Source organism: Macaca nemestrina, chromosome X, assembly GCF_043159975.1.
Source record: "Macaca nemestrina isolate mMacNem1 chromosome X, mMacNem.hap1, whole genome shotgun sequence".
NCBI lineage: Eukaryota > Metazoa > Chordata > Mammalia > Primates > Cercopithecidae > Macaca > Macaca nemestrina.
In genome coordinates, this window is record NC_092145.1 from 143,042,006 (window position 1) to 143,055,105 (window position 13,100).

At 41.0% G+C, this 13,100-nt stretch overlaps 1 protein-coding gene across 5 annotated transcripts in view; it reads right to left on the minus strand.

Moving 5' to 3' along the window:
- LOC105478180 (NHS actin remodeling regulator) overlaps window positions 1–13,100 on the minus strand; it is a 366,659-nt gene that overhangs the window by 38,543 nt on the left and 315,016 nt on the right. For all 5 annotated transcript variants that reach the window (XM_011735243.2, XM_011735242.2, XM_011735245.3 and 2 more), the window contains exons 2-3: window positions 10,071–10,223; window positions 5,491–5,624 (exon numbers count right to left, since the gene is read on the minus strand). In XM_011735243.2, coding sequence (XP_011733545.1) covers window positions 5,491–5,624; window positions 10,071–10,223 — 287 coding nt within the window. The remainder of the gene's footprint in view (window positions 1–5,490; window positions 5,625–10,070; window positions 10,224–13,100) is intronic.

Below are 13,100 nucleotides of genomic sequence, written 5' to 3' on the forward strand. Positions count from 1 at the left end.
ATCCTGATCTGCCCGTCTCAGCCTCCCAAAGTGCTGGGATTACAGGCGTGAGCCACCGTGCCCGGCCTCTTATACCATTTTAATGTCCTTAGTCCCCTGTTTTATTTTTCAAGCCTTTACTATCCGGTTGACTAGTTCTTACTGGTATCCTTTAACAGTCACTTATTGCCTAGACAATAATCAATTAGCTTATTCTACTTTCTTCTTTACCTCTCCCTTCTCTCATTTTTAGTTGTACCATTCTCTGTTGTCACAACATTTAAAATTGCACGTTAGTTTTCTATCTTCATGTCCACTTTAGTTTTAGTTTTAGATCTACATTTACATGTATTAAAATGTATGCTACCCATCCTTTTGCTGACATTTCCCCAATTATTCCTTGGTTGGATGAAGCTTGTCCTCTGGTAGATTCCTCATAAAGGACTCATGGGTGTAAAATTCTCTAAGTTCCTGTATGTTGAAAATTGCTTTTCTATACTTGAAGTACAGCATGGTTGGACATAAAACCCTTGCTTCATATATTCTTTAATTGATCTTTTGCAATCACTCTATGTAGATCTGCTAATCTATCTCTTACTCCATTTGTGTGGCTTTGGTGTGTTTCACAAGATCCCTGGTTTAATGGCACCATCTTCTGTCAGTTCATCGAAGTCGAATATTTTAGTGTATTTGTTTGTTTTGGTGGTGATGCAGGAGTTGAAGGACACACACAACTCCTGCGTGTCCTTGAATGTTTTGGTTTTATTTTGTCTTGCAGGGTCCTAGAAATTTCCTTTTTGCCTCTTTTTTTCTTCACTCCCAATTGCTGAAGGGCAGATTTCCCTTCCTGTTTGTCTTTGTCTCCCCCAGAAGCTTTATATAGAGAAAACTGCTCCTGTAAAATATACATACTTTTAGGTCCTTTTTTGTAGTTTGTGTCTATCTGAAAAAATTTGTACTATTTTTCAGACTTAGGGCAGACAATTTTTCTGGTGGTGGTTTTATATCAATCTTAAGACCCACTGCTAGTTCGTCTCTTCCATGTAGCTTTCTGAATCTGCCCTCCCTCACCTTGTAACAGGAGGAAATATGCTGAGACTTGGTGTTTTCTCTCTTTTTACTTAACAGTCAATGTGATGTTTGGGAATTCTCTGTCCTCAAGTTATGCTGATGGTGTGTTTTTCTGTGTAGTTTTATTTTTACCTTCTTGTTCGATATCATTTTTGGAGGAAATAATAGGAGATGGGGACCTAGGGTATCACCATTATCATCAGTTACCTGGGAGTCTCAGTGTATATTTTGATCCACCAAAAAACCTATGTATTCAACTGCCTCAAACAGGCTACTTTCCAGCCATCAGCACTGTAAGTCTAATAGTTTTTGAGCATATAAAAGTATTGTTTCTTACCAAAAAAAAAAAGCTGTGTGGACTACTTCTAATGGTTAGTACCAAGAGTGAAAACACATGGTTGGATTTGCAGGGAACAGGATACCTGTTACAGCTCTGGCAAACGCTCCTGTTTTGATACCCATTTGCCATTCTCAATTTGACCACAGCCTAGAGAAGGAAGAAAAATTCCCCAGAAATTCTGCCTGGAGGCAAATGGCTTTCAGTAAACTGGGTTTTTGTAAACAAAAGTACTAAAGTACACAAACATACCTCACTGGGGACCCTTTCCTCTCCCTACCTTTCCCTAAATAATCAGTATTCTGATGCTTAACAAGTCAGTCTGCAACCAAGAGTTCATGTGGACAGAAGTCGATCCCAGGCAATTTCTCTTTCATATTGCCCTTGGGAACATTTTTACTACAAACTTTTTACATTTGGTTCCTAGCTAGGCCCAGATAACTCTTCAGATCCTTTACCAGCCTAAAGCTGTAGTTTCTGTGGTGCATTAAAGAAAAGGTTGGGATGCTATGTGCTAGTGTTGATTTCGTGAAGTTTGTTTCGATCTCTTCCCTGTAGCTCAGGTCGACAGTAACTTCATGTCCCAAATAAATGATCTTAAACTAATCTCTGGCTATAGAATTTCAGAATCCAGCAGGATGGAATAGATACCCTTTTTTTAGGAAGCCTTTCCCTGAAATGACCTCCTTTGCCACCCTTAATGAGTAAGGACTCCTAGAAGGGCTTTAATTAGAGATACTCCTTGAATTTTCAGCTAACAAAGCGTTTAGGGTTTTATGCTAAATTGGCTTGTCCTGTTTCCTGTGAGTTCCCCCTAGAGAACTTTTGGTACAAATTAAATGTCAAGAAACCAAGCGTCCTCTCTTCTCACTTGTAGGAGTTATGAGGTTACTTTGGAGCCATCACCAGATGCCACCAGACAGATGACACTTTGTCCCTTGAAATTTTAAAATATCCCATGGCACCCTTAGGAGTTCACTGCAGTGCCCTAAGGCACCTAAGCACACAGTTTGGGAATCACAGATATACAACCTTCCAGCCTTTTCCCCCTATGCATATGTATATGTACACATACATATACAGTCATTGACATTTTTTGAGATTATACTATACACAAATTTATAAACTATGTAAAAATCCCTGATAATAAAACATACATTTTCCCATGTCATTAAATATTCTTCTCTAACACTATTTTTGATATTGTATTCTATCCTGTAGTTATATCAGTATTCATTAAACTAAGTCCCTATTGTTGGACATTTGAGATATTTGTGATTAATTTTCCCATTGTAAACAGTGCTTTGATGAACACCCTAGTGAATAAATCTTTGCATACACTGATTATTGCCTTGGGATAAATTCCTAGATGTAAAATTGCTGGATCAAAGGTTATGAATATTTAGAGTTTTGCCCTCTAGAAAGAGTGTAACAGTTTATACTTCCTCTAGTATATGTGAGTATATGTTAAGGTTTTTCATTTGATGGTAAGAATTTTATTATAAATGATTTCAATATAGACTGACATTCAGGTATTTTAGGCATTGTGCTGGGCACTTGCACAAATACACATGCATAGTTTAATCTTATTTATAAAATGTCATATTTAGCCTCCTTAACAACCTTGAAAAGTTGATATTATCCCCATTTTACAGATAAAGAGACTGGGAGTCAGAAAGATACAATAGCTTTTTCCAAGTTACACATCCAGAAAGTTGTAGTGCTGGGATTTAAACACAGTTAGACCTATGATCTTATCACCATATAATAGATACTTCAGGGAATTGATTGGCTAATAATAACGTCTGATGCTTATATAGTACTTATGTATGAGGTACTGTTTACATGTATTATCACGTTCAATTATCATCCCAAGGCTATGAGGTACTATCTACTCCCATTCCCAAGACACTGAAATGACTAACTTGCCAGGGTCATACAGCTTGCAAGTGTTAGAGCTGATATTCAAAGTCAGGCAGTTTAACTTCATGGTCCATGCCATTAATGATCAAGGTACAGTACAATAGCCTGCAGAGTTGCAGAAGACTGTATATCAATCTCATTATGAATGCTTTCTTAAAGGAAGAAAAGCATGGCTTCACCAAATCTCATACATGAAAGGAGAGTTGTCTAAGAAAATGTCTATCTAGCAATTTAACTACAAATTTCCTGTCCCTTTATCTGCAGCCATTTGTCTTTCAGCAATATACAGTCTTGTAAGCTTGAACTATGTTCTATCCAGGCCTAAGGGATATAACTCAAATGAAAATCTTCTAATCATTGTAGTGACCCAAACTCTTGAACAAATAAACAGTTAAAATTACTTAGAAATACTAAGTATTATCATTTGGGATGGACAAACTTACTGAAGTTTACCTAAGTGTAATCCATAGTCCTCTTTTATTGATATTTTTTAGGTAAGTAAATGAAGTACTCTCATTGCTATTCATCATTTTAAGCTTTTCCTATAGTCTTACTTTAGTATTTAGACATTATTAAAAATTATGCAGATCATGAAAAGGGTTATATTTTTATGTAATTTCTGTAAATGCTCAAAATTCTTCTCTTTCACCTACCCCTTCCAAGAAAACCAACTTAATTAGCCATAAAACATGTTATAATGAATGGGAAAATATTTTTAACATCTTAATGCAGAAAATGCCTCATTAAAAGCAAATGCCTCAGCAAGCAGATTTGAGCTGCTTAAGAACTTCTTTATGACAAATCACTAGCATGTGAAACTGCTCTATCTGAAGAACTAGAAAGCCCTAAGAGGCCCTTATCTCCTTTTCTTATCCTTAGGCTGCAGTGCAACAATGTAGTGAGTGCGACATGGCACTCAGTGTGCACTTGATGAGCACTGAAGGACCTGCCTGCAGTCCAGCTACAAATAGGAAAAATGTTTTTATATTTTGTCCAATATCATTCAAGGTCTTATCTGGATATGTTATATCATGTGGATTCATTTAGATGAAGTCTGTTTTTGGCTGGATATTTGGCACCATGTGACCCAAATATTTTGCATCTCTCTTGCATATTGTAAAAGCCATAAGAGTGCACAATTTAGAGTCATACATGCAAATTTAATTTCTAATAAAAACCTTAACTCATACCCACACTGTTGTAACTTCTTTAGACTTTGGATCTTGAACCAGAATGACAAGACAGCAGGAATGCAGACATTCAGAAAGGCAGTGTGGGCTGATTTGGTCCCAAAAGCCATAGTCCCTCACTTCAGTGTTGCCTGCTTAGAGGCACAAAGTGCTCAGTTGTCCCCACTGAGGCCCTAGAAGGCACATCTGCAGTGATGTGTTTGTAGTGGCTGCTGATAGTGCTTGCGGGTGTTCTGAGCTGGGCTCAGCTTCATCATCTGTGACCCATGCTTAAGGGCTTGGGCTGAGTTACAGCCACATCCATCTGGTCAGGGCTGAAAGCCGCAGAGGCGATGACATCACCATGGTATTAAGTTACCCTGGAGAATTAGCCTCCTTTGGAGAATGAGAAAGCATGAAATAATGACATGATTACTCTTCAAATGGTAATTTTTCACAACACTAAAGTTCTTTACCAGATCACCCCACCAAGTCAGCCATGCTGTTACTTTACTAGTAATAACAGTAGTAGCAGTTGTGGTTAACATTTCTTGAGGTCTTACTCTGTATCAGTCAGTCATTGGGCTAAGCACTTTACATGCCTTATCTCATTTAATCCTCTAGCCCTATAAACCAGGTACTATTAATATCCCTGTATTACAGATGAGGGAACTGAGGGCAAAGAACATAAGTAACATCCTGAATCCTTCAGCTTGCAAGCAGAAGAACTGAGGTTTGAAGTACATATTTTTTTTTTCCTGATTTTAGTCTGTAACTATTCTTGCTTTACTGCATTGTGCAACCAGTTAACTAAAAAATATGTCTGTATTCCAAAAAAGAGGCATTTCTTTCAGGAATGAAAGCAGGGGAAATTAATTTGTTCCCAAATGCCCGTGATTTGAGCTCTTAGCCAGCCCAGCCTCTTTCACTGGGAGGCAGGAAACTGACTCCCAGACAAACTGATGTTTCCTCAGGAGCAAGCATAGGGCTACAGGTGGCCACCAAGCTTACCGTTAAAAAGTGACGGTCCTTAACCTCACGCCTCCTCTGGCTGTGAGCTGGAGGGTAGGCTGGCAGTGGAGGAGCTGCAATGGAAAGGGGGGCAGCTGCTCTTTGCTCTCGGCGATCGCTCCGGCTCCGGTGTTCTGAGAAGGAGAAAAAGCAGTAATACTGAAATACACTTGGCATTTTCCATTTATCTTTTCCCCTTGGGAGTGTTAGCAAAAGGCTGTAAAAAAAAAAAAAGTGAGTTTTCATTACGTTAGCTAATTTGTATACCAAATAAGATTTTCAGAATGGTTTTTAATTGAACTTTCACTTACTATTAATATGAAATTGGATGCATACATTTCAGTGGGTCCATCTCATAATCTGTACAAGAGGGTTCACTTCTGAGTTCAGTGTGACTTATTTCAAAATAACACAAGCAACAACAACAACAACAAAAGTTGAGAACATAGTGGAAGATTTGCTGCCATCAGTACTGGAGTGGAAAGTAGGCACAGACACACCAGAGCTGCCTGGCCCACTCACTGGGTACGGGAGCTGGCTGTCACTGGCTCAGGGGAGCTGATTGCTACATATTCAGGAATTTGTGTGAGTCAATTTTTCAACCGTTGGTACCTGGAAATAACTCATGTTGGGAGTATTTGCATCACATGTTTGTTGAGTGACTGAAAGTGAATTTATGCTTTCATTAGAGTCTAGTTTTAAAAATTAGAATGTGTTCAATTTCTCTGTATTTTGAATGGGCTGTGGCAGGTGCCTTCACTGCCATAGGCTTTTCTAGGTCCTGTTACTTGTTTCTGACAGGCCTCCCCAATGCTGGCTCCATTTTCTTTGCCCCATTCAATGTGCTGCCTCCTAAACTAGGAACTGAGCACTCTTGAACTTTTTGATTTCTATCCATGTCTGACTTGGCTGTCCGTGTGCCTCGCCACCTGAACATAGTGTCTGTGTCGAGAAGGTGTGATAGTATTCCCCATCTCCCTTTGCTTGGGATTCTTCTGACAAATGTTGGCTCCCATAAGCAATTAGAGCAAAGTCTTCAAAACCATGTAGGTAGTCTTTGCTAAACTGCCTCCAAAGTCAATGTTTATCAGAAGGCTGTTTAAGATAAATGTCTTCCTTGTTAAAGTGCCCACCTCCAATGCCACCATCATTATGCAAGCAAACAGTGGGCTTTTCTAAATGGGTAACACAATGAAAAGTGTTTACATTGTTAAATCCATACAGAAGAGCCGCTTACAGGTGTTCCTGGTTAGGAAGAAGTGAAAGGAGGGGAGTAGTTGGAAGGGAAACATCAACTCAATTTTCCATTCAATTGCTCCCCTCCTACACAATCTTAAATATATATCTTTCTTTGCCCTAGGCTGGGAGTAGGCAGGCTAGATTAATGGCTCCCTAATAATACCTTTTTTCTGGTGCTGAGGTAGGGAGAACATTAGTTCACTAGAGCCTGAAACTACAGTGGAATCCTGCTCCTTATTCCCTCAGACCAATGAAACTTATGCTGCAGCCCGAAACTTGAAAGGAAAGGAAATATAAAATATAATTATCTATTTATAGTTGCTTATGAATCTCTCTCTCCATGATTTATGAACATAAACAATAGCATCACATAAAGCCATTACTGGCTCTGAGCATTAAAGAATTACTAAGAAAACGAAAAAAGTAATCAGAGCCTAAATAACTTGAAATACATTTAGATGCTACTTCCTCCATGAAGCCCTCCCTGAAGCTCTATGGAATGACTTGGTACATTTCTTCTTAGCCTCCCTATCACTGTATTGAAATGACCTGGTTACTTGTCTGTCTCTCCACTAGACCAGGGATTCCTTGTGGGCAGCATATGTTATTGCTTTTTGACTCCTAGGTTCTAGAACACTCCCTTGCCTTCAATAAAATTTGTTGAGGGGTTTGCTATTAAGCAGATCTTGAAGGCAGCCAATTTCTAGGTTTTAATCTTGGTCCCCCAGCTGTCTCCTTACAGTCTCACCTCCAAAAGAAGCACAGAGCTGCTGCCACCACAGCCTCATTTGTCTGTGCTTCATTATCCACTCCATCATGGTGGAAGTCAGGCTATTCCAGCTGTCCAAATAGAGAACCTACAGGGATGCTCACTGCGGCATTTGCTGAGCATGGCAGTTGTCTGATAGGTCAGTATTATTCATGGCCACCAGATGGCAGAAGCAGATTATGCTGATGAATACAGCAGTATGCTATTGTGTTTCTTGGACAAGGTTAAAAAAAAAAAGTCACTTTCTAATTTTAATTCTACACTGCATGTTTTTAATTCCATGATGGCTATAATTCTTGTTTATGGCTCTCTGCAGTGCTATTAAAACTACTACACCCAAGATGTGCTATCGAGCCAACCGCAAAACAAGCCAGTCTGTGGAGGGTAAAACGCATCTCCACAGTCTTCCTTCCAAACCCCAGGAGGCCCTACATCCCTGTCTCACCACCCCCAGGAGGAGGTTCAGAGAAAACTGATACTGGCACTTGCTGTTCTTCTGTTCTGCTTTAAGTCTAAACATGACAAAGCAGTGAAATGTGATAGTTTACAAGCAGCTTGGTGTTATCTGGTGGAATCCATAAAATCCTAATCAGGGATGACTTATTAATAAAATAAAGGGATAAAAATAATTACACCTAAAGGGCTAATGTTACCCAAGCTTTCTAATGATGAGACCTGAAAAAGGATTCTGTGAGAACAATCAGATTCCTTTATAGTCATCCTGTGCCCTCAGTGTTCAACCAGTTTTCTGCAAAACTTGATTCAGTTCCACAAATGTTCATTGAGGACCTACTATATGTCAGCTTCATACTAAGTGCTTTGAATAAAATAAATTAATAAGATATCATCCTTGCCCTTGAGTTGCTCATAGATTAATGGCTTATTAGTGGTTGGTTGGCAAAACAGGCCCATAGTGGTTGCTTATAAGATTATAAGTGGCAGGATGGGAGGATGCACAGAATATTATGGGAAGGGTGCCTAATCCAGGCTGCAAAGGAATGGCAAGTATGGAAAGAAAGATTTTCAGAAGGTGGCTTAAGTTAAAAAAGAACTTTTTAGCCAACTATAAAATTGAAGTGAATGGTAAGTATGCCAAAGATGCTTCTAGAGGATACTGATCATCACTCTTCATTTTAAGTGTCACATTGTCTTCCCCTAATAACCAAGGAAAATTTTTAGAAACAATTGCTTTAGGGATATTAGGAGGTTAGCTCTTTCATTAAAATGAAAAAAAAAAGATGAGGAAGGGAAAAAAGAGGAGGAGGGAGAAAAAGATGGTAATTGAAGGCAACAAACTATTAAAGATGAGGATAGGGGAAAAGGCAGGAGTTATACAAATGTGGAATAAATAAGATGAAAACAATATTTATCACCATTTTGTTTCTCCACTTTGATAATGACATTAAAATATTTTACTTGCATTTTAATACTTTTGCAAAATGCCATTTCTTAAAAGAATGCAGGGAATTTGGAAGAAAGACGTTGAATGTGTAGACACCATCTATCTCCGTAACAAGAATCTAAAGGCCAGAAAAAGCTGACATGTCCCCTACTGATACCCACTTTAGGGGGCTCTAAAACAATGATGCTACTTTTTATTCCCCTTGTCCTAATTAGAATGGTTTTAAGGCACTGAAAAGCAACCAGTGTAAGAAAGAGCTGTATTCCTATTTTGACTGCTATGAGCCTATCTCTAGATTTCTCAGGACTGTGAGAGACATGTAAATATCAGTATCTATTTCCATGAGACACAGTGTATGACAAGGAGGAAAAGAGCTCTGGCAGGCATTTCACATGCTTAGGTTGGGTCCTGGTACCACACCTGATCTGCTATGTGTGACCCTGAACAAGTTTCCTCACCTTTCTAGGCCTCCATGTGACCCACTAAAGAATGGGGGCATTAGACTGATCACTGGTTCTCAAGAGAAGCAGAAGAGCCCTCTAGGGGATCATTCTAATTGTTAGAATGATTGGGTGGGAGCCAAAGATGACAGCCATCCCATAATGCAAAGGATGGTCAATGAAAAGGTATCCCAGGTCTCACACAATTTTAAATGTTCCATCAGAATCTCTTACAGGGGAAAAGCCTAGTGCCTATTTATGAGTCAAACTCATATAATCCATTATAATCCAAAGTATTTATTTTTTTGCCCATATCTAAAATATACTGAATGTACCAGTTTTAATGGCCATGCCATCCTGCCCCTTGGAATAGTTTCTGAAGGTCTGTACTTAATTCAGACTTACTTTTGACAAGTGCAAACATCTGACTGCTTCATGATGTCTTCTAGTGAGGTCACGCCTGAGCATTTGCATATTGAAATAGATATTATTATAAATAATTTCCTTTCAATTTCTCTTTATTATCATATTTAGACCATAATGCTATTTTTTCTTACATGTATGGGTAGGGCATATTACCCATGGATTTCATTTCAGGGTAGAAACGGAAGCATTTCAAAGTACTTGCTACAATGAGGGGGTGTGTTGGGGCTGATGGGACAGAGGACACCTGGATGGGACAACCTCTGAGTTGTCTCCTGCAAAAGCCCCCGAGCCCAGGATCTATCACCTCTGCGCAGGGCTTGCAGGCTCTGCCGGGCATGGCGGTGCAGCTCCTCCACGCAGGGTGGCCTTGTGGCCGGGAGGAAGATGTTGCGCTGCTGGTGCCACGGGGCGCGGTAGTACACACTCAGCTTACTCTCGATGTCCAGGTTGGAGACGGCTGCAAGACAAAGAAACAGAGCATTGTCCATCAGTGGTTTTAAGTTGTGCTTTTGGCCAACCCTGGGGTGGGGAAGAGGACAGGAGTAAAGTCTGGGTGGAGTGGAAGTCCAGACTACTGCATTCACATTAAGAACTAACTCAAGGCCGGAGAAAGGTTTGGCATTTACGATACTGATAGGAACAACCTTTGCCCCTGAGCCGAGGCACAGAAGGCTCCAAGACACCAACAGTCTACCTATGACTAGCTAATTTCCTCTCCGTACCTTCATTCCTCACCCTTGGCACAGTCGCTCATCAACACTGACAAGCCCCTGGCTAGCCTGCTTGGGGGTGTAGATGGGGGTCCTGTTTCTGAAAAATGTGGAGGAAAGCCTCGGAGATGAATGGAAAGGCTGCCTCACCTCCAGCCTTCTGGCTGCAAGGCCTCAGAGCTGTAGTTCTGCACGCTGCCCCTGCTGTCCACCTGAACTTTGGCCCATACCTTGCCCTGCCTCTGTCCCTTGTGGTCCCGTCCCCAAGGTATCCTTATCATGCCCTCCACCTACCGGCTCCATTGCCTGTCATCTTTCAAGCATCGCTCAGTTTCCTTGGTTTCACCTAGGGGTGAGCATACACATTAAAGAAACCATCACAGGGGTAATGAGTATCAAGGGAGGGAAACTGCAGATGCAAGATGAGTTTTTGCAACTCATCCAAGAGATCAAGGAAGGAAGGCTTCCTTCCCCCAAACACAGCATTTAACCCACTCTCATCTTCTTCATGTACACATGGATCCTAGGATGGAACGCTCCGTGAGTTAAACAGAAATTCTGCTTGAAGCAGATGTTAGGAACGAGGAGGATTTTTACTAAGAAATGGCTGCAAAGAGGACCTCACAAGCACCTGGGTAGCCTGTCAGCCTCGGGAATGGCAAGAACTGACCCAGTCTGCTTTACCCTCCAGACACACTATCCAGATCCAGACTCCTGTCCTGGCCCCACCCCACTCCTCCCACCTCCCAGTCTCATCTCTTTCCACTCTGGTTCAGTAATGGGGGATTGGCTGAAAAATCAGGCTCTGTCTGCATAAAGAAGTCAACTCCTACCCAATGGGGCAGAGGTCATTACCAAACCCAACAGAGAGGACCATGAATTCATGTGCTCATGACAGCTGGGAGAAGGGACAGAACATAAAGCCTGGCAGTGGAAAGAATGGGCAGGAAGCCAAGTGGGCAGTCCTAGAAGTAGAGGAGCTTCTGAGCACCCCTTCCCTTAGGCTTGTCTTTTCAGGAAGGTGGGAACCAGGATAGAGGGCTGGGCCAAGGTGACTAAGAGGTAGACCAAAAGACTCTTTCCTAGTCCCTCATTCCCTCAGCACAGCTGCCCAGAGGCTTAGGGTGGTAACTTTTGACAGCCCCTCAGAAACCAGGTCAAGTGGCCATGGCTCTTCAATTCTTGTGTGGGGAAAACCTGACACCCTCCTATTTATCTTAATGTTGGTCTGAAGAAAAGACTCATCAGAAGTGCATGGCAAAAACACAGATTCCTGGGCATCAACCTAGACTTGGAATCAGAATTTCCAAGAGAAAGGTGTGGCAATCTATATTACATGAAAAGTTATTTTTATCATCAGGCAGGTTTGAGAAACACAAAATGTCTTCTGATAATGTCTTGGGATCTTGTGGGAGTGAAAGGAGTTGGGCAACATGAGGGAAGGGAAGAGACTGATGAAAATGGAAACATCCATCCACCCATGGAACATTCCCAAGTAGCTCTTAGTCTCAGGCATGGTGCTAGGTGTTGGAACACAGCACAGAACAAAACACACAGGAATCCCTGCCCTCATAAAGCATTTGTTTTCTGGCTTTGTGCAAAATGGTTTAACTGTGATTCTGCCTGGACAAAATAGTTTGGGAGCAATGACATTGGCAGACTCTTCCTATTTTGGTTTTATACAGTTCCCTAGGGATGGTCTCAGGCATCAAGACTCTAGAGGCCCTGAACACCAAAAAGGTTATAGTCCTCACTCCTCCACCTCCACCTTTCTGCAGTAGGTGATCCCAAATTTCAGAATAAATTGGCATATCATAAAATTTTAGTGTAAAGATGTTCAGCAAATTATCTTCCCTCATTATTAAATATTAAATATCAAGTTACTTGAAAAAAAGCATTTTTTGGTGCCCATGCTTTGCTGATACCCTAAACACATTTCTACTGTGCTTGTTAGGCAAGCCAGTGCTGAGTTTCTGGGCTGCTAAACTCTGCCTGCTGCTTGGGACTGTGAATTCACAGATGCAAAGAGTAATGCATGAGTTCCAGCATGGGCAGCCTAGTCATGGCACCCGGGAAGAACCAGCCCTCACAATGACAGCCTTCAGGGCCAGGTATCCTCACCTTTTCCTTTCCAAAATCTTTTTCTTTCTCCATTGAGAAGCTATATCAGATTTCTGCCACATATTAGCAGGTGAACATTTCACTCATCAGTTGCCACCATCCTGTCTATCTCTTAGACAGGGAAAGGAGGAAAACTCTTTAATGCCTTTGCTCTCAGTGACGTCATTTGGTCACAGAGCATTAACTAGTATTATGTGTCCACTAGAGCCAGGCAGACAGGCACTAATGGAGCTCTTCCAGGGAAAACTGTCCCATTTTTCCTTCTTTAAAAAATCTATTCCTTTTCTTAAGTAACAGTTCAACCACAGTTCAATCCATTCATTCATGAGCTGCTCCACTGCCATTGTAAGGCTGCCCTGCATCTTTGGGTTCACCATGCTCCCTTTTCCTCCCTATTTAACAATCTCACCATGGCTGAGTTATGCAAGATAGCAGGCTTAGTGCCCTAGGAATGTTTGTTCTCCTAAAAATGGAACAAAGCAAAACAAGAAGGTTTTTCCTCT